The sequence below is a fragment of the Pecten maximus genome, chromosome 12 (genome assembly GCF_902652985.1).
Source record: "Pecten maximus chromosome 12, xPecMax1.1, whole genome shotgun sequence".
Taxonomy (NCBI): Eukaryota; Metazoa; Mollusca; class Bivalvia; order Pectinida; family Pectinidae; genus Pecten; species Pecten maximus.
In genome coordinates this window covers 11,332,329-11,354,820 of record NC_047026.1, presented here as the reverse complement: position 1 = coordinate 11,354,820, position 22,492 = coordinate 11,332,329, and the positions used below count along the sequence as shown (strand labels likewise).

The window sequence follows — 22,492 nt, the reverse complement described above, 5'->3', positions numbered from 1 at the left end:
GGATTCCGTCATCTCTCCATTGTCGGCACCGATAATCTCTCTTAAGCCTTAATTTAAATTTAGTATACCCCCTTTTCCCCCTACTAATAACATATGGCTGTGTGCTTATTTATAACCATCAAATTGCGTGATCGGGTTGCACAGAGGTAACACGTACACTTGACTTTCAACTAAGCGACTGGGGTTCGATTCCCCGATCGGACCTGACAAGGTATGAGGTCACCTGCCCGACCACGTGGGTCTTCCCCGTGTACTCTTGTTTCCTCCCACAGTTCAATAGTTTATTCAACTTGAAGCCTTACGGCTCATAAGTATGTACATATATAGAAACATCAATTTCAACTACATATACTAGTATACAATATATAAGTTAGGAAATAAACAAAACAATAGGTGTAACTGGTGATAGGAACCTAGAAACATTCATGTCAGCAACATATATACAATTTATAATAGTCGGGGGGGGGGGGGGGGGGGGGGGGGGGGTGGACAAAACAATAGGTATAATTGGGGATAAGTACACAAAAAAACATTATTTTAAAGAAAAATAAACAATTTGCAAGAATAGTTAGGGGATGTGCCAAACGATCGGTATAACTGTAAATAAACACATTTACATATGATATTGATCTATACCAAAGGTTGGAATCTCAACCGTGTTAACCTGCTTGATTGCAAATACTTTCCAATATTATATAGCTCTTTTTTATTGCGTGCAGATAGCAGTTTGAATGAAGAAAGACGGTTCCAGTAATATGTTTGATGAGCCTCTTACGAATATCAACATATAGTGGACAAATAAGAACAAAATGGAGCCCGTCCTCTACTTGGTTTTGGTTACAATAACGACATTTCCTATTCGCTTTTGTGATATTACAGTACCGGCCATCATTTATACAAAGCTTTTGCGATAGACTGTTGGGTAAAATTGCAATGTAAAGCTGTTTACAATGAATTTATATAAATAAAATTTAGATGACCTTTCAATAAATTCATTTTTGCTTGAATAAAAAAAACATCTATCAAAGTCTTTCATTGTCAACTTAATGAGTGAACCAGACACTACCAAAACCAGGACAACAACAATTGTTTAACTTGACAACGCCAATTACAATTTCTATGATTACAACCCTCCGTGTCTTTATACACTGACTTTAGAACACTATTGTCACATTTAATCAATTTCAACAAAATATTTAATTATTCGACATTTTCTAATGAGATGTAATGGCAAACGTCCTTATTCCGAATTAATCATAAAATATAGTTTACCTGTTTAACATTAAGAATCCTTCTAAAAAATCAACATTGATTTAATTGATTTTTTTTCTACTTTGTCTGCTGCATGGAACCTCCATGTTTCATAACTGTAATTAAGAACGGAGAAAATGTTAACATCAAAAAAACATTCAGTTGAGATTCTACATTAGAGATAGATTATTACAAATTTTCAACAGATTATACATATACATGTATATACAGCCTTGTTCAGCAATATTAACTTGAGTTAATAAGTAAGACCCCTCGCTCGCTTCAATCCGGGCCAACAAGCGTGATTAATATAATTTAATACAACTTATTTCGCAATTTTTGTAATGAATTAAGTCTACATTTATAAATTGTTCGTTTGTATCTTGATATCCTTTATATTTCTGTTTGCCTGGAAAGTCAAACAGGGTTTATCCTCTGGAGATTTTTTCTTTTTGTGTCTGGTCGCTCTGGGTCGGTTCGTCTGTTAATCTATCACACATTGGTAAACAAACTTCGTTTAAAAATAAACATGTTTACAAGTACATGAGTCAACGTCCGAGTTATTGCACAAAAGGTGTATCTACAATTTCAGTAAATGAATCAATGTTTTAACAAAGAGTCTGTCTTTTTAAATGTTCATTATCATTCCTCCATTTTACATTTTCTAAAACATTTCTGACATGACCTTGACTTCCATGGTTAGTCACCCTCCAAATTAAAAACAAGCCGCCATTTAAATTCAGATATGGACGGGTGACCAGACATTGTTTGTAAAAATACCAGAACAGAGACCAGTTATACATAGTGGATTTTCTACCCTTAATTAGGAAATAATCATTTAATTTAAACATATCTCATTTGCTTCAAAAGCATAAAGGATTATGCACAAGTTATTACAACTAAGGTCTTCTCCATAAGACATAGCATATCTAAATTGAGAACTAGCATAATGTGATAACAATGAATGCCTTTTTTTTTTTTTTTTTTTTACAAATAATTCAAACATATGTATATCATATTACCGAAACCTTCGACTGGGTTTTAAATAATTTTGCTCACTTCTAAAAGTGTTTGTTTTAACATCTACTGGCAGATATTTATTTCCTTTGAGCAGTATAAGTCTAATTCAGTGACAACCTCCACATTTAAATTTTCTAGATAAGAGAAAAGTGTACGTCTTTGTATACAACGAGGACATGTAAAAAAGAAATGATAGGCATACTCACAGGGATTTCCACAAGAACACTCAGAAGTTTAAGTTAGATTTACTCTGAAAAGATCATAGTTTAAAGAACTAAATTTGTACCTCAACTTAGTATGCAAAATATTTAACTTTCGTTCCCCAAAATTGTAGAAAGAAGGTCCGTAAAAATATTTCTGTTTCTTAACGAATCGGGGTTGTTCAATGCAACTATAGGTGGCAATAGGCCATTAAGAAATTGAGGAGTGCGACTATTTTTCATATTAAATAACAGTTGTAGTTTCCTCGTTATCCTTAAAATTCTTTCTGGTAACTTTTAGGAAATAATCAAAGAGACTGGTACCGTCAGAACTGCAATTGTACCATGGTCAAATAAACGTCCAGTTAGTTAAGACCGCCTTTTCATTACATTAGACACAGTGTAACACTATTTTGAAGCAATCCTCCAGGGATTGGCTCCAAATATCACATTCTTCGAGGTCATAGGTAACTGTATACATACCAAAATATAGGCAAAAGAAAGACAAGTATTTGGGTAACAAAAGGAATCGTTTTTCTGTGCTTTATCGGACCACGCCCTCAGATGGTGGGCGCCAGGATCCTTCTGGGGTTTCTTGTAGCTCTTTGATAACTTTTCATTACTTATTGGTAGTGTCTGATCTGTTTGCGTCAAATGACAATAAAACACAAATAACTCGAAAATATTTGAGACAAGCGACCAATCACACTAAATAAATTTCACTATCTATTATAAGTCACGTAGATTTCGCGAATACTTAATTTCGCGAACTAATCATTCATGGTATTATATTGGTGGATATATTACATTTGTAAACTACGTTAATGTATATACATATCAAGATATGTTATCATATTCATTAATTGATAACAGAATTGCAATAACTATTTTAATTGCGTAATTTAAACAAACCCTGAAAATGTAATATGGATATGCATCTCCCTCAAACTATACCACCCAAATAGCACATACACATTTGTGTAATGAAATATTAACTAATTACTATCAAGAGTATTCCTACATTGATTATTGATACGGCTACATTTCCGACAAAGACAAATTTAAGCTGTACCATAATGTTATACATTTTTATACATTGCCAAAAAATTAATTATTTACGTTATTACCAGCCTCCAACAAATTGAGCTTCTTTTAAAGTGGATGAACAAGTAATAACATCTTGAAGATTTGATATGGTGTTACTAGCGTTTGTCAGTAGGACAATTTTTTCCTTATTTCTTGTTGTTTGTAAGATTTCCTTTCTGTGGGTGTAAGTTTATGCATTTTTGCGAGAGGAAGTGTTTTCTTTCTGACCCGCAAAAATCTTGAATGCCGAGTTTTCGATTTTTGACAATTTTGTCAGCGAAACTTACTTAACCACACAACCTAGATCACAATGTGAATCTTTAATTAATTTTCATTTGACACTGTTGGAATGTATATATACCACGACTGGATATGACCACATTATTGAGAGAGAGAGTTCATTAGTGAGTCTCCTATGGTTCGCCACGCCCACAGGAAGCTGACGAATTCTCTCTAAATTACTACACCCACGATAAAGATTTAGTAAAAATATTTGTTATTTAAACTTTTAAGCCTATTTCAATATTTGAATAAACCTCGTTAACTAAATTACGACTATTTTTAATTTTCAGCATTTTATTGACGAAAGTAATGGCAGTAACGAAAACCTATTACACAAAGTTGTAATTCTTAACAGCTCTCCGTGTTTCCAGTCAAAGCGTCAAGTCTAATACTTTAAATATTTTCCTTTGAATATCAGTTTCTCCTTACGAAAGTTGATAATGGCCGTTCCCTGGGGCTCTCGGTACCCTACACACAGTGCCCCGTCTGAAATCGAACGTAAACACCTTGTGTAATTTTTTCGCACGGGGAGAAAATTGATATTTACCTATCCTAAGCTGAAAGGTACTTGTCTGCCGTAAGATCTTAATACCCACTTGTTTGCTGCAAATGGTCATTAAGTGACCAATTCAAATTTACTGCTGTGGTCAAGCTAGGTCCAGCTGACCGGTTAGCGGACAAAGACGAAGATGTTATCATAAAAACTTTGGTGTTGCGTTATCGGGTCCATTAATCAGAGGTCGGTCTGTCCCCGTTGTCGCCCGATACTGGGGCACCGGTCACCTATCTTAAAAGACATTTACACAAGAAATGACGACAATTTAGAAATGTCCCCTATAATTTTGTGATTCGACAGGGAGCGGTTTTATGTCATTCGTCCATTTCACATTCCTCCTCATCATTTACTTACATCAAACGTACCGGTTATTGGTCATTAATGATGTGAGAGAATAAAATCCATAGTGTTCTGTTGTCTGTAAAATGGCTTTAACACTATTCAGTGGCAAACATTTAGAAATGAATCTAACTGATAAGTGATGTGATATGTTTGGAACAGTAGGCTCTATATAGGTGTAGAGCTGTCCCATAAAACATCAAAATAGCGCCATCAGTAATACCGATTACAGGTAAATTACAGGTAAATTACAGGGTTTACATTAATTTTATTGCGGCAAAAGATGATTTTACAAATCTTCGACAGTTAACGCGATCATAAAAATTCAGAATTGAAAGTATTGCCACATTAAAACTTACCAGGTTTAACCTACCGATAAAAAATGTTTGATATGGTGCAAACAATATTAGACGCACTTGCAGCATATATAATGACATAAATATTTTATTGATATTGAGAGACAGGAAAAAAGGAAGAGGAGACAATCGATAGTAAACTATGTTATTAAAAATGTAGTAACTTATTAAAGGAAACGTGATTTCTTCGTCGCCAGTGTTAGGGTCAAACAACAGGCCAATTTCCTTCACAACTTAACCTGCAAGGCATAAATTAAACTCAAAACAACATCCACCTTTTAATTGCATATATTCTGAGAATTTAACTTTGAAAATGCAAGTCTCTAAAATAGTGTTAAAATATTTTTGTAGTAAATAACTTTTATACGAATTTGTTGACACAAAAAACACCGAGAATACGATATAAAAAAAAAAAAACTATAACCACCTTTTATTTACAGATATTTTTAGAACATAAATTTGAAAATACAAGTCTCCAAAATCGGATTAAGACATTTCTGTAGTTTTGCGCAAAAAAAAAACCCCAAAAAACAAAAACCGCACCAAACATCAGCTCCGTTGAAACAGAAATTTTATAACGCCTTTTCATAATTTAATGTTACATGTTCATTTCGGGATATTCTGATCGTAATGTTAAAACGTCAACTGTGTGTGTATCTATGACATTGATGGTATTTTAAAATAAATTGATAAATTGAGAAGAACGTGGTATTTTCACCAAGGTTTAACAGTAATCGAGTATGACTAAGAGCAATTTAATGGCGGTGAAGACCCTAATGACAGTTAAAGTACATGTACATTATCTTTCAAAAATGATAAATTTGTCGTTATGTTAATGTTGCTGAAGTCGGTGTTTTATTTGAAAGAATCAAATAAACAAACAAGCAACCAAACCCAGAAAACAAACAAAAACAACAACAACAAATATATTTTTGGCGAAGACAAAAGTTATAACTTAATGGTACTTTTTTTAAGTGAATGGACATTACTTGTAATCATAATTCATATATTTCTTAATTTTTAAATGTCACCAATGAAAGATAGGCTCATAATATTGTAAAAAAAATCATTTAATGAATAATTATCAACACATGGTTTGTTTCTTTGAAAACATATGATTTTACTGCTACATTGCTTCTGTGTTTCCTGCTAGTTTACGATGACCTTTTCAGCAAAGCTTTCAGCAAAGCTTTCAGCATCTAACAAACAGTCAAAAGTTTCAAAATGGCCTAATAAAGCAGAAACTGACACCATGCCCATTGACAACGAATCAAAGACGAGCACGTGAGCAAACATGTTATTTGGTTCTATCTTCATTGTTGAAATGAAATCTTCTCAATGACAGCAAGCGGATGACAAATTATGGTCAATATTTCTTTTCAGACTATTTATTGTCCGTTGGCGAGGGCCAAACAGGAGCGCCATTTGTGCAATGTGTTAGCCATATGTCGAACGAAAGCATTCGGCTTATAAGCTGGCCAAATTACAAGTTGCGAGGTCCAGCGCTCCGGCCAATCTTCCCTTTGGCCATTTTCCGCCGAAGAAACCTAGCCCTAATGATAAGGTTGATGTTCTCAGCTATGGCTTCCATTGTTGGCCGTACGCTTGGCTGCAGCGCCTTAACGAAGGTAATCATTACTGGTATTGTCATTGGTCAATTAATCATATAACAAAGTCGCCGATTGGTTATTTCTGTAATTAGTATCATTTTTCATTGGTCGAATATCTCAAGCGTGATGAAAGGCGAAATAGATAATTTTTCCGAATACATCATTTAAAGGCGTTTATTATCAAACCATTTTACCGGCTTTTGCCTCAGGTAACGATGGCAGATAAGTTTGAAAAAGAAATCGGTACTTGTATAAATAAGGTAGTATTACAAGGTGAGTATCGAGACTTATCAGGTTTTAAAATCAAACCAAAAATGCTCAGGTAATTACTACAGACACGTCAAAGGCCGAAAGCACTCACTTAACTTCACTTGACTCCTTCTCACGAAAGAATGGTCGTAACTATTTAAATTTGAGATGACCAATTGGAATGACCAATGGTCACGCTTCTGTATCACATGAGCCTACACTAACAAGTCCGTTTTTATTGCCATAAGTGACCCACATCTTTGGATAAATAAACTGACCATTCGTTAGTCATACAAATCATTTTCCAATCTGAGACTGGACTGACCACTTGAATCATTATAGCAATGACCTATATCGCGTTTACATTGGAAGCAGTTGATTTGTCGAAGAGTTTTCTATCAGTTTAGAATACAGTGTATTACAATCCAAGACAATACCAGACAATTACGCAACTTTTCGAAAACTTTTGAAAATTATTATTCTTGATTCTTACATAGTGCTAATTGTAACATTCAACATATGAATAAATTATGAGTGGTGACGAGGATTCTCCTAATAGGGAACCAATGGAAACGGAACGGAAAGCAAGCAAATCATTCTTTATAGACGACATTCTAACCAAAGACACGGAATCAGACGCCAGACGTAAGAGTACGGAATCCAGCTACAGTCCGTACAAGAACTTTGGGTCCTATGGCCAGCGATCTCCATGTGACAGCTGTTATGGTAAATATGGTTTACTAGTTCATATAAAACCTTTAAGTTGAATTGTCATGTCATTTGTATTGATTTGTATAAAGGTTTTGCAAATTACAAATACTTGTGCTTGTAAAACCAGTTTCTCATAAAGTTTGTAGATTATATGGTAATTGCATGTGAGTAGGATGGCGTGTAAGGTCCCGGATGGTGACAGTGATGTGAGTAGGAAGGCGTGTAAGGTCCCGGATGGTGACAGTGATGTGAGTAGGATGGCGTGTAAGGTCCCGGATGGTGACAGTGATGTGAGTAGGAAGGCGTGTAAGGTCCCGGATGGTGACAGTGATGTGTGGAGGATGGCGTGTAAGGTCCCGGATGGTAACAGTGATGTGTGGAGGATGGCGTGTAAGGTCCCGGATGGTGACAGTGATGTGAGTAGGATGGCGTGTAAGGTCCCGGATGGTGACAGTGATGTGTGGAGGATGGCGTGTAAGGTCCCGGATGGTGACAGTGATGTGTGGAGGATGGCGTGTAAGGTCCCGGATGGTGACAGTGATGTGAGTAGGATGGCGTGTAAGGTCCCGGGTGGTGACAGTGATGTGTGGAGGATGGCGTGTAAGGTCCCGGATGGTGACAGTGATGTGTGGAGGATGGAATAGAGAGTTCTGAAATTAGAAAGTTGGCTTTGAGGAGGACAGAATGAGAAGTGTCTTGATACTTGTTTCTGATTCCTTTTTGTATAACTTATATGTTGTATACTTAATTATTGTTAAATGGAAATTGACAAATAAAACACAGTTTAAACTAAATAAGCAAAATCCACACAATGAAACTGTTAAACTCCTATACATGACTGAAGAATTCACGTGAAACAGCATAGCCTGATATTCAGCTGTCGTTTTCTCATAATGTCACAAATGACTTTATCTATATTTTTATCTCAAATGGCATTTATTAGAAGGAACAGTTCAGTAAAACGTAAAACATGTTGTTTTTACTAATATAATTTTGAACTGATTTTGCAATTACTATATTGTCCTCATTGCTGGATTTCGGATTTTCAAATAGGACTTAGTCTGAGGTTGGATCCTCGCGGAAATGATGTAGCTTTCATAGAGACAGGAAACACATATGGCTGTAAAAGGGACAGACACAGAGAAAATGATAGGAGGCTTCACATATACTACCACATCTACATTCAGCAGATTTATTAAATTAGACCTGAACATGTCATAATTCTGGGAGCTGGCACGGTACCTCAAGCGGCAAGGGATTGTGCTGAATTTACGGGACCCATATTCCAAGAAACAGTTGTTTTGATTTATTTCTTTCTCTTAATTATCTTCCTTTAAAATGAATAACTCATTGTTTAGACCATCGCTCAATTTTTCATTATCTAACAAACAAAGTGAAGTTTATTTTTTATTTTTGTAATGGATAAAAAATATTTTTTTTTGGATTGTTATTTTCTCTTGAAAAGTATCATGATTGGAATAAGTTGATAAGACTAGTTCATATTAAGTTGTTGTAAAATAAATTAGTTTCAATTTCGGTGTTCGTGCCACTGTGAATTGAAAATAAATGCCGTAGTTAAGCTACAAATTACACTATCATCGTTTTTAATTTTCTATAGGTAACTTTTATCTAAATGCTGACAAAGAAACTACAATCTCGTAAGTTTGGCATATTTTAAACGCAAAGATTTTTGAAAACTGAACCCAAATAATTGAAAATAACATAGTCGAGGGCGTAATGGATTAAATTATCAAAGTTTGCCTTTGGGGCGGCACAATGAGACATTTGCGCTGAAATCACTATGAAAACAATACCTGCATACCTGAAATATATGAGGACGGTAATTTTCGAACGAATTTTCATTCTAACCTAAAGGAATGTACCTACCAATTTAAAGTGTCAAACCGCTATTATAATAACATTTCCTTAACCCCCCCCCCCCCCCCCCCCCCCCCACGAAGTGCATTAGTTAATACATACTATATCCTAATCTGTAAAAGTTTCATAATTTATGCTAAAGTTCGTTTTATATTTGGTAGTTAAAATCATTCAGTATTTCTCTACACATCGTTCATTGTAACTTTCATCAAATATTTCAAAATATATTCATAAAATAATTTACAAAAGATAATTATTTAACAAGCAATAGGCCACGCAGGCCTTCGAGTTCATTGTGCATGGTTAAGCTCGAAACTCTCTTTTGTTCATGCGTTCTAGACAGATATGATCAGGTACATGTATTTCTTAAGAATATGATACAAATCAAAACAATATTTGAATAAGCCATCCGTCTTTAAAGGTAAAATGATTTGAGAAAATTGTAACAGTGTAAACGATGAGCTACATCGCTGACAGCGTTAAAATGGCACCCACGATATAAACAATATATATTATAACGGACACCAACACATGACTTTTTACTTTTTGTCGGAGATGTTCACGCAACATCTTATGCGAATGAGTGCTATTACATGGTATACAGTATATGTTTGTGTATTGTGCATATGTATATATGTTACTGTGTGCCAATAAGTCGGCGAATTTACGAAACAAAATTGAATTACTTTTTAAAAATATCCTTCATTCTTTACAGAAAACTCTTCAACCTGTGTCTGTCGGTCCTGTCAGGAGTTAAGGGAGCACGTGCCACCGCCCAGTTACGTAACCGGGGAAACGACGTCACGTGTGACTATAACGGACTCCAAGCACGCGGAAACGTGCAGCGCCAAACTTCAGAATGAACTTGGTTCTCCAAATAGTTCTCCACATACAAACAGTAGTACCAAATTGAAGAAAAAGACAAGAACAGTTTTCTCAAGGGCTCAGATATTTTATCTGGAGGCCGCATTTGATGCTAAACGCTATCTGTCTAGTGCTGAGAGGGCAGAATTAGCACTTACTCTCCACCTATCAGAAACACAAGTGAAAGTTTGGTTCCAAAACAGGCGTAACAAATGGAAATCACAAATGGCGGAAGATAACAAATTCCCTAATCACCAGGAACCAAACCATTTGTTTCCTGGTCATCCATTGGCTCCAAGGTGTCACATGGGTTTGGGACCAATTCCTCCGTCGCCACATCTGCTGAGCCATCCTATGTTGTACTTTTAAAAAGCTTAATGGTTGGAAATGCAGTGCAAAATTGATTTTCAATTACAAACTATTTACAATGCTGTATAAAACACTGTCATGACGGTGGCTCTCTTGTTACACTCAACCAGTAAAGGGTTGTTGTTGTTGATGTTTGTTTTTATATCTCTGATGTTTTTAATTAAACAATGTGTTACCTAAAATAAACGTATATGAAACAAAACCTTGGGCTTTGTCTTATGTAACACTGGTGAAAGATATTGACATAATGTAAAATGAGTTTTGTATACACGGAGAGTATACTTACTATGTTTTATCGTTTTGAGAAAAGATAAAACCTAGAACGAAATCGGGACATGACACCAAAAGACTCGCATAATGCTCATGGAACACACAGCTGTCTGATTGGCCAATTTACTGGAATAAAACAACACGGAAGTTCTTAATTTTAACATTTAACTCGGTTTTGTATGAATGTTGATCGTTGATATTCCCAGAACAAAACATTCGGTTAGTTTGTTTGAGGTCAAATAAAAATTTCACTGTACTAAAATTAACACCCATAGCGCACATTAGCCGTCGACATTAATTAACTTTGTAGCAAGAGTTGTGACTTCATGCAGACATAGATACAACATGCAAGATCTTGGTAAAATAACCTAAGTAAAATGTTAACATTATTGCCCGTAAGTTAACTAAAACATTAAATTCGATAATTTGACACAATTTTCTGTCTTCTCCATTATTACCGACCTTTTCCCGACTTCGAAAAAGAATGTTAAACAACACAGTAGATGAGGCCGATACTATTCATTCATCTCTAGATAATCTTTGAAGACAAATTGTCTGTGGACTGAAATGGTGCCAGAACAAAACACAACATTCAACACATTATAAAGTTTCTCATTACTATGAATGTTTTATTCACTTGTAAGAACTTAACACCAATTTCACGTACAAGTCTATTTTATTGTTTTCAGCCAATCTGATGGACAAAACTGATGATTTTAACACCTAAGATCACTCATTCTTAATTATAATAATTAGACAACCCTCCTAAGATTGGGAACTTCACCACCCTCTCTAACGGGGAGATAACTCTCCCAGGATCACTACATCACCCTATCTAAAGGGGGAGATAACTCTCCCAGGATCACTACATCACCCTATCTAAGGGGTAGATAACTCTCCCAGGATCACTACATCATCCTATCTAAAGGGGGAGATAACTCTCCCAGGATCACTATATCACCCTATCTAAGGGGTAGATAACTCTCCCAGGATCACTACATCACCATATCTAACGGGTAGATAACTCTCCCATGATCACAACATCACCCTATCTAAGGGGTAGATAACTCTCCCAGGATCACTACGTCACCCTATCTAACGGGTAGATAACTCTCCCAGGATCACTACATCACCCTATCTAACGGGTAGATAACTCTCCCAGGATCACTACATCACCCTATCTAAGGGGTAGATAACTCTCCCAGGATCACTACATCATCCTATCTAAAGGGGGAGATAACTCTCCCAGGATCACTATATCACCCTATCTAACGGGTAGATAACTCTCCCAGGATCACTACATCACCCTATCTAAGGGGGGAGATAACTCTCCCAGGATCACTACATCACCCTATCTAACGGGTAGATAACTCTCCCAGGATCACTTCATCACCCTATCTAACGGGTAGATAACTCTCCCAGGATCACTACATCACCCTATCTAAGGGGGAGATAACTCTCCCATGATCACTACATCACCCTATCTAACGGGTAGATAACTCTCCCAGGATCACTACATCACCCTATCTAACGGGTAGATAACTCTCCCAGGATCACTACATCACCCTATCTAAGGGGTAGATAACTCTCCCAGGATCACTACATCATCATATCTAACGGGTAGATAACTCTCCCAGGATCACTTCATCACCCTATCTAATGGGTAGATAACTCTCCCAGGATCACTACATCACCCTATCTAAGGGGGAGATAACTCTCCCAGGATCACTACATCACCCTATCTAACGGGTAGATAACTCTCCCAGGATCACTACATCACCCTATCTAAGGGGTAGATAACTCTCCCATGATCACTACATCATCCTATCTAAAGGGGGAGATAACTCTCCCAGGATCACTATATCACCCTATCTAACGGGTAGATAACTCTCCCAGGATCACTACATCACCCTATCTAACGGGTTGATAACTCTCCCATGATCACTATATCACCCTATCTAAGGGGTAGATAACTCTCCCAGGATCACTACATCACCCTATTTAACGGGTAGATAACTCTCCCAGGATCACTACATCACCCTATCTAAGGGGTAGATAACTCTCCCAGGATCACTACATCATCCTATCTAAGGGGGAGATAACTCTCCCAGGATCACTACATCACCCTATCTAACGGGTAGATAACTCTCCCAGGATCACTACATCACCCTATCTAACGGGGAGATAACTCTCCCAGGATCACTACATCACCCTATCTAACGGGTAGATAACTCTCCCAGGATCACTACATCACCCTATCTAAAGGGGGAGATAACTCTCCCAGGATCACTACATCACCCTATCTAATGGGTAGATAACTCTCCCAGGATCACTACATCACCCTATCTAAGGGGAGATAAGTCTCCCAGGATCACTACATCACCCTATCTAACGAGTAGATAACTCTCCCAGGATCACTACATCACCCTATCTAAGGGGTAGATAACTCTCCCAGGATCACTACATCACCCTATCTAACGGGTAGATAACTCTCCCAGGATCACTACATCATCCTATCTAACGGGGAGATAACTCTCCCAGGATCACTACATCATCTATCTATACGGGTAGCTAACTCTCCAGGATCACTACATCACCCTATCTAACGGGTAGATAACTCTCCAAGGATCACTACATCACCCTATCTAACAGGGAGATAACTCTCCCAGGATCACTACATCACCCTATCTAACGGATAGATAACTCTCCCAGGATCACTACATCATCCTATCTAAGGGGGAGATAACTCTCCCAGGATCACTACATCACCCTATCTAACGGGGTAGATAACTCTCCTAGGATCACTCCCATCACCCTATCTAACAGGTAGATAACTCTCCCAGGATCACTACATCACCCTATCTAACGGGTAGGAGACTTTCCCATGGACTCAGAGTTAACACAGAGCCAAATATTATATACACAACAAATACAAAAGTAAAGTACATCCTTTTAAAGATGAAAGAAAACATAACAAGAAAAATATTAATTCTCAGTCATAAAAAATGAGAGGTTTCCGACAGATGCAAATGATGAAATCATAATGGTATTTTGAAATTGCTGTTTGCTGTTTCTGACAGATTCAAATGATGAAATTATGATGGTATTTTGAAATTGCTGTTAAGTAATTTCTAAAATAAAATATCTACTGTCAGTTTTAATATGAAAAACCAACACTAGAATATCACAATTCTTAATTCTAAGTAATAATCTGTAATGTATCTATAAACTAATTCTCTTAGACATGAATACATTCTGGTCATTACTGTGTAATGTATACCAAAGCAAAATTTACAATGTTATAACAAAAAAAAAATCACACTGGTATACTCAAAGACAAGTATATCTCATATAAATTCTGGCTATATACAACTAATTTTTACACCTTATGTGTCTAAGTTATGTCCCTTGGACTGATAATAACATTTTCTGTGAAAATGTAACCAAATTATATATCAAACTAAGTCTGATTTGAATTTCTATTGCAAATCATTATTGTTTCTAATGTAAACAAGAATTGGTGATTTATGCAAAATGTAAAACCACCAAAAGTATGTAATTCAAGACAAGCCCCTACACTTTTCTATTGCAAGTCTTTAGCAGCTCCAATATAAGCCACAAGCCATTACAATATTTATCCGAAAGCTCATGTCCACTAAAAAGGCCATCCATGGCAATTACAGCACTATAAAAATTCTAATCAATTGCAATTTTATTGTCATGCAATAATCCTTTCCCCTATTTTGAGCTGAAGTATATGTCACGCCCTCACCTCCAACCCCTCGATTCAATGTACTGAAAATTTCAGTATTTGATGTAAACCACTAGCGGTTGGAGTGAACTATTCTAGTTGGTATTACAAACCACTATCAGCTAATCACATTATGTCACTAGCTTCTACCACTCTGAGGCACAGTTCCATAGTAAACCACTCATAAGTTCTGTTTCTCCTTATCAGAGGTATTCTTCATGCATTTCTGAATGTGGCTGAAGGCCTTGTTCCAACATGGACTTTTTCTTTCTCTCCTCTGCCTGTTGTTTCTGTAGCTGTTCCTCTCTCTGCATTTCCAGGATATCATCAATGGGAACTTCCTCTAGTTGGTCATTGTTTTCATTTTCAAGATCCTGAAGCAACATCAAAACAGCTTTACTTACTACAGTAGGAACCAATATCTATAGTGACTACATCCCAGTTGATCAGTTAGAATACAAATAGCACAGTAAACTTAGACAAGTGTTTTGTTTGTTCTGATCACATCATGCTCGAAATATTCAGAGAAAATAGCAATAATAAACAAGAGGCCCATGGGGCCTGTATCGCTCACCTGGTTGGATTTGACCAAATGTCAAAATAATGTTCATGTTCAATTCCTTTTGTATGTTAACCTCAAACAATGCTATATATGGTCATAGCGTGGGGATCCCAACTGCTTTAAAGAAATAATGAAGTCCAGACTCTCTGAGTTTACAACATGCATTTATAACTTTATGACTAGTAGTGATTTAAAGGAATTACCTCTATTTCCCATATGGGGCCCCACCCCTTTTGCCCCTCGGGGGGCAGAGTCACCATTTATGCAAAATCTGTTCCCCTTCCCCAAAGGATGTTTCTTATTAAATTGGGTTGAAATCCATTCATAACTTTATGACTAGTAGCGATTTAAAGGAATTACCTCTATTTTCCATATGGGGCCCCGCCTCTTTGGCCCCTCGGGGGTCAGAGTCACTATTTATGCAAAATCTGTTCCCCTTCACATAAGAATGTTTCTGAGTCACTATTTATGCAAAATCTGTTCCCCTTCACATAAGAATGTTTCTGACCAATTTGGGTTTAAATCCATTCATAACTTTATGACTAGTAGTGATTTAAAGATATGACCTCTGTTTCCCCATTAGGCCCCGCCCCTTTGGTCCTTTGGGAGTCAGAGTCATCATTTACGCAAAAATCTGTTCCCCTTCACATAAGAATGTTTCTGACCAAATTGGGTTCAAATCCATTGATAACTTTATGACTAGTAGCGATTTGAAGGAATTACCTCTATTTCCCCATTAGGCCCCGCCCCTTTGGCCCCTTGGGGGTCAGAGTAACCATTTATGCAAAATCTGTTCCCCTTCCCCCAATGATGTTTTTGACCAAATTGGGTTCAAATCCTTTCATAACTTTATGACTAGTAGTGATTTAAAGATATTACCTCTGTTTCCCCATTAGGCCCTGCCCCTTTGGCCTCTTGGGGGTCAGAGTAACCATTTATGCAAAATCTGTTCCCCTTCCCCCAATGATGTTTTTGACCAAATTGGGTTCAAATCCTTTCATAACTTAATGACTAGTAGCGATTTAAAGATATTACCTCTGTTTCCCCATTCAGCCCCGCCCCTCAGGCCCCTTGGGGGTCAGAGTCACTATTTATGCAAAATCTGTTTCCCTTCCCCCAAGAATGTTTCTGACCAAATTGGGTTCAAATCCATTCATAACTTTATGACTAGTAGCGATTTGAAGGAATTACCTCTTATTTCCCCATTAGGCCCCACCCCTTTGGCCCCTTGGAGGTCAGAGTCACCATTTATGCAAAATCTGTTCCCCTTCCCTAAAGGATGTTTCTGACCAAATTGGGTTCAAATCCATTCATAACTTTATGACAAGTAGCAATTTTAAGGAATTGCCTCAATTTCCCCTATTGGGCCCCGCCCCTTTGGCCCCTTCGGGGTCAGAGTCACCATTTATGCAAAATCTGTTCCCCTTCCCCAAAGGATGTTTCTTACTAAATTGTGTTTAAATCCATTCATAACTTTATGACAAGTAGCGATTTGAAGGAATTGCCTCTATTTCCCATATGGGGCCCCGCCCTATTGGCTCCTCGGGGGTCAGAGTCACCATTTCAGCAAAATCTGTTCCCCTTCACATAAGAATGTTTCTGACCAAATTGGGTTGAAATCCATTCATAACTTTATGACTAGTAGCGATTTAAAGGAATTGCCTCAATTTCTCCTATTTGGCCCAGCCCCTCAGGCCCCTTGGGGGTCAGAGTCACAATTTATGCAAAATCTGTTCCCCTTCCCACAAGAATGTTTCTGACCAAATTGGGTTGAAATCCATTCATAACTTTATGACTAGTAGCGATTTGAAGATATTACCTCTATTTCCCCATTAGGCCCCGCCCCTTTGGCCCCTTGGGGGTCAGAGTCACCATTTAAGCAAAATCTGTTCCCCTTCACATAAGAATGTTTCTGACCAAATTGGGTTGAAATCCATTCATAACTTTATGACTAGTAGCGATTTAAAGGAATTGCCTCAATTTCCCCTATTTGGCCCAGCCCCTCAGGCCCCATTGGGGGTCAGAGTCACCATTTATGCAAAATCTGTTCCCCTTCCCCCAAGAATGTTTCTGACCAAATTGGGTTGAAATCCATTCATAACTTTATGACTAGTAGCGATTTGAAGATATTACCTCTATTTCCCCATTAGGCCCCGCCCCTTTGGCCCCTTGGGGGTCAGAGTAACCATTTATGCAAAATCTGTTCCCCTTCCCTGAAGGATGTTTCTGACCAAATTGGGTTCAAATCCATTCATAACTTTATGACAAGTAGCGATTTTAAGGAATTACCTCAATTTCCCCTATTGGGCCCCGCCCCTCAGGCCCCTTGGGGGTCAGAGTCACCATTTATGCAAAATCTGTTCCCCTTCCCCCAAGAATGTTTCTGACCAAATTGGGTTCAAATCCATTCATAACTTTATGACTAGTAGCGATTTGAAGAAATAACCTCTATTTCCCCATTAGGCCCCGCTCCTTTGGCCCCTTCGGGGTCAGAGTCACCATTTATGCAAAATCTGTTCCCCTTCCCCAAAGGATGTTTCTGACCAAATTGGGTTCAAATCCATTCATAACTTTATGACTAGTAGCGATTTAAAGAAATTGCCTCAATTTCCCCTATTGGGCCCTGCCCCTCAGGCCCCTTGGGGGTCAGAGTAACCATTTATGCAAAATCTGTTCCCCTTCCCTGAAGGATGTTTCTGACCAAATTGGGTTCAAATCCATTCATAACTTAATGACTAGTAGCGATTTAAAGAAATTGCCTCAATTTCCCCTATTGGGCCCCGTCCCTCAGGCCCCTTGGGGGTCAGAGTCACCATTTATGCAAAATCTGATCCCCTTTTGCCAAGGATGTTTCTGACTAAATTTGGTCAAAATCCAATAAGAACTTTTTGACTAGTAGCGATTTGAAGCAAGTGTTGACGGAAGACGGACAACGGACGACAGACGACGGACGCCGCGCCATGACATAAGCTCACCGGACCTTCGGTCCAGGTGAGCTAAAAATCATCGACTGTAAAAACCCAAGAAGGCCATCTGTCAGCCATTTTGCTTTTTTGCATCAGGCTGAAATTTGAGTACACACAACTTGTAACCAAGGGGAACATAGTTTTAAAATAAATTAAAGATTGGGTCTGATTCTTCAAGTAAATGAACTTATTAAACAATTAAAATCATGGATGCTATATATATATATATATTGCAGACTACAGACTATAAATGATTACAATTTAAACAGATCACCATCTGATGATGGTGGGCTAAAATATGCCAATAAAATCTTAATGCTTACTATTTCTCCTAGAAGCACCACATTTTCTCCACGTACAACAAAAATTCCCCTCGGAATATCGCCATACTTCTTGCCAACATGGATTCTCTCTATAGTTCTTTGGAGGACTAAATTGGCTGATAAAATATATATAATGATATTAAACATTAGACAAATTATAAATGTTTACAATGATTTAAGGTTAAAGTTTGTATGATATAGAACTTTCCAAACATTTACGTATGTATACATGCAAAAATTTCTTTTAACCAAAACATTGCTGTAGTCTATGAAAGGGTCATGAAATTCACAATTTAAGTAAAACACCATGAAACCCTTCCTTCTATGAAAAGTATTTGATTCTATCATATATAGTTATTGAGAAGAAGATTTTTGAAATTTCAGTCAATTTGACCCTTTTTAGCCCCGCCCATCAGCCCCTGGGGGTCAGTCAGGGCCAATATATGCAAACCATCAAACTGTTCTCCCATGCTGATAATGTTGACCAGATAAGAATGATTTCCAATACAAATTCAACAAATAATAGTCAAAAATGTGATTTCCCTATATAAACTATACTAAAGTGTACCCCCTCCCCAGGGGCAAACATGAGACCCCAGGGTCATGAAATTCACAATTTTGGTAAAGCACCATAAGACCCTTCCATCAATCGAGAGATTTTGATTCTACCAAATATGAGAGTAAAGAAGAAGATTTTTGAAATTTCAGTCAATTTGACCCTTTTTAGCCCCGCCCATCAGCCCCTGGGGATCAGTCAGGTCCAACATATTCATACCATCAAACTGTTATCCCATGCTGATAATATTATCCAGGTTAGAATTAATTCCAATACAAATCCAACAAATAATAGTCAAAAATGTGATTTCCCTATATAAACTATACTAAAGTTTACCCCCTCCCCCGGGGCAAATGTGAGACCCCAGGGTCATGAAATTCACAATTTTGGTAAAGCACCACAAGACCCTTCCATCTATGAAGAGTGTTTGACTCCACCATATCTGAGAGTAGAGAAGAAGATTTTTGAAGTTTTAGTCAATTTGACCCATTTTGGCCCCACCCCTCAGGCCCCTGAGGGGTGGGGACCATATAATCAGGGGCTAATCTAGGAATTGGGGAATACTACCCATTATGAAATTTAGGGGAAATAAAGGGGCGACAGTGTCTTGGATTATTCTTTAAATTTTAACATTTGACAGCTATTATTTGCTATAATTCTTACATATTTCATCAAAATTTGGGGATATCCCCTGTTTTGGAGAATTTTCCCGTTTTATGGCACTTTTTCTAGGTGGGGAATTTGTTTTTATTCAAAGGGGAAAACACCATCAATGGGGAAAACTACCCAATTTCGGTAGTAAAAATGGTCTAGATTAACCTCTGATAATTCACAATTTTGGTTGACCTTCAGCCATAGTAACTTTCTGCCAAATTTCATTGAATTTGGTTAAGTGGTTTTGGAGAAGAAGTCGAAAATGTAAATAGTTTACGGATGCACGACGGACGACGACGGACAAAAGGCGATTAGAATAGGTTACTTGAGACTTCGTCTCAGGTGACCTAAAAATCTTTATGAACTGAAATGTGTGGGAGTGAAAGTGTGTCTAATCTTCGAATTCAAATTGATTTTTTATTTTATTTTCACATACAGACATGATGCATAGAGAAAAAAATATGCAGGTATTTTCAATGTATCAATAATTTTCAAAAAACAAAAAATTACAAAAAAGAAACAACTTACCAAACTGGTCAATACTTCTTAGAAATCCAATCAGTGTCCTTCCGTCACGTAAAACAACCAAAAGTTTTTCTGGCAAAATATAAAATGATTCCATTAAAATGTGCAAAAATTCATTCACAGGTGCCCGACTCGTTTTATAAAATAATAACATATAAAAGTACATATAAATATATACCTGTGTTTCATTATAACACTTTAGTCTAAAACAACATTTTAAGTAAAAACCCATTTCTCATTACCAGTCTCTATAAACCAGATACCTGTGTAAACCAGCCAAACTGTCTGTTCCCAGTGACATCCGGTTTAGACAGGTTATAGTAAGGGCAAATTTTACCATATTCTATCCTAATCCGAAGGGTTCTAATGTTAATATCGCCTTTAAAGCTGCCTTGTGACTTGTATCTACATAACATGATCCGATCGTCAGAAAATTCGGACTAATTTAATTATATCATTGTTTTAGCTAGTCTGAATGATTTTTTTTATTAATTATTTATTCTGGTAAAGCATTGTAAAAAAATACAGATCACACATGGATTACATAATTTACCAAAATGTTAAGGTAAATTTAAATAATTATACACGTTTGGGATCAATTATGAAATCGCAATATTGCATGAAATTTAAAAAAATAAATGTTTTGCACATGGGATATCCATTTTTTCTGGATTCATTACCGGCAACAAAGCTATATTGAGTATTTCAAAACTAAGAAAATCTTCCATACCAGAGACATATATACAGAGAGATTGGCAGCTCTCTATTTGCCCTTGTGTTTACATAGTGGCCCCTGACCTTCCCACAATCCTTTGCGGTCGCTCGGTTCAGTCTTCATTAGACGCCATATTGGAGAAAACTTGAAAACCAGACACATAATTATCGATAATTTCTATTTGAAATCATCACCAAGATCCAATTATGTGCTTTAATTTTATTAATATCAAAGTGCAGAAGTGTCATCAATATGAAATATATCACAATTTGCTGTCCAAGTGTTTGTATTTTGAGTATGAAAGTCAAGCACACCGCAGGAAAGATCGGCTTATTAAGTATGATAGTTTTTGGTTAATGTGGTAACTTTTGTAGTGGCCTGAATAAAACAATGTGCTTTTTGTGTGCATTTAAAATTGACGATGTTTTGGTCTGACATAATGGCTGCTTAATTACAAAACTTGGACATGTCGAATAGGACCCAATGGATCTTCGAAAATACGGATAAATGACAACAATGTGCATGATCAATAAGACTATATCCCATAAGTATGATAGTTTTTGGTTAATGTGGTAACTTTTGTAGTGGCCAAAATAAAACGATGTGCTTTTTGTGTGTATTTAAAATGACGATGTTTTGGTCCGACGTAATGGCGGATTAACCAGAACATGTCAAATAAGTTCCAGTACATCGATACACACATGCGCAAAGCCATATTTACCTGTGTTTGATAGGGGACAGGGCGCTCTCGATAAGGGATATGCTTGAGTGGTCACGAATAAAGGGAGCCACCACTTGTACAGGAAAATAGCGATGTTACTTATCTCTCTATATATGTCTCTGGTCTGAATGATTTTCTTTATTAATTATTTTTTCTGGTAAAGCATTGTATAAAATACAGATCACACCTGGATTACATAAATAATTTACCAAATGTTTATGCATGTGTAAATCTAAATAATTATACACGTTTGGAATCAATTATGATATTGGAATATAGCATGAAAGTTAGAAAAATTAACTGTTTTGTATAAATTGCACATGGGATATCGGTACTCCTATAACATAAGAGGCCGCTGGTCGGCTCTTTTTCTATCGGATATTACACGGCGCCTGTCAAAAGTATCTCGCCGTGTAAAACCTCTAACATTGTTGGAGTAGGGATATCGGCAACAAGGTTATAACGGTTATTGAGTATTTCAAGACTAAGAAAATCTTCCATACTATCTATTTCTTCAACTAAGCTCGCCGTTCCTGGAAGATAACTCATTTTCGATATCGTTTGATAACATTTACTGTCGTGGTCTACGGTGGTGCGTTCCTCTTCTCCGTAAAAATCGTGTTGTTCAGAGTAGAAATGTATCTCTCAGCACTATGCCCTAGCCTGTAGATGTAAAAC

General features: G+C 37.0%; 2 protein-coding genes across 2 annotated transcripts; one reads left to right on the top strand and one right to left on the bottom strand.

Moving 5' to 3' along the window:
* The first annotated feature begins 7,095 nt into the window (after nucleotides 1–7,095).
* LOC117338766 (homeobox protein HMX3-A-like) lies at nucleotides 7,096–10,973 on the top strand. Its single transcript, XM_033900091.1, has 2 exons — nucleotides 7,096–7,675; nucleotides 10,254–10,973. Exons 1-2 carry the CDS (start codon nucleotides 7,480–7,482, stop codon nucleotides 10,769–10,771), a joined length of 714 nt encoding a protein of 237 aa, XP_033755982.1. The 5' UTR covers nucleotides 7,096–7,479; the 3' UTR covers nucleotides 10,772–10,973.
* Nucleotides 10,974–13,600: 2,627 nt separating this feature from the next.
* Nucleotides 13,601–22,474, bottom strand: LOC117338765 (U6 snRNA-associated Sm-like protein LSm1). Its single transcript, XM_033900090.1, has 4 exons — nucleotides 22,318–22,474; nucleotides 20,382–20,450; nucleotides 18,644–18,759; nucleotides 13,601–15,166 (listed from the first exon to the last, which is right to left on the bottom strand). The coding sequence occupies exons 1-4, from the start codon at nucleotides 22,361–22,363 to the stop codon at nucleotides 14,996–14,998; spliced, it is 402 nt and encodes a 133-aa protein (XP_033755981.1). The 5' UTR covers nucleotides 22,364–22,474; the 3' UTR covers nucleotides 13,601–14,995.
* Between the last annotated feature and the right edge of the window lie 18 nt (nucleotides 22,475–22,492).

Excerpts from the sequence above, each read along its gene's own strand:
- LOC117338765 (XM_033900090.1), bottom strand. The coding sequence starts at position 22,363 with ATGAGTTATCTTCCAGGAACGGCGAGCTTAGTTGAAGAAATAGATA. Across the intron at positions 18,760-20,381 it reads AAGAAGTATTGACCAGTTTG|CCAATTTAGTCCTCCAAAGA; the intron begins GTAAGTTGTTTC and ends ATATTTTATCAG. Across the intron at positions 15,167-18,643 it reads TGGTGCTTCTAGGAGAAATA|GATCTTGAAAATGAAAACAA; the intron begins GTAAGCATTAAG and ends ATGTTGCTTCAG.
- LOC117338766 (XM_033900091.1), top strand. The coding sequence starts at position 7,480 with ATGAGTGGTGACGAGGATTCTCCTAATAGGGAACCAATGGAAACGGAA. Across the intron at positions 7,676-10,253 it reads TCCATGTGACAGCTGTTATG|AAAACTCTTCAACCTGTGTC; the intron begins GTAAATATGGTT and ends CATTCTTTACAG.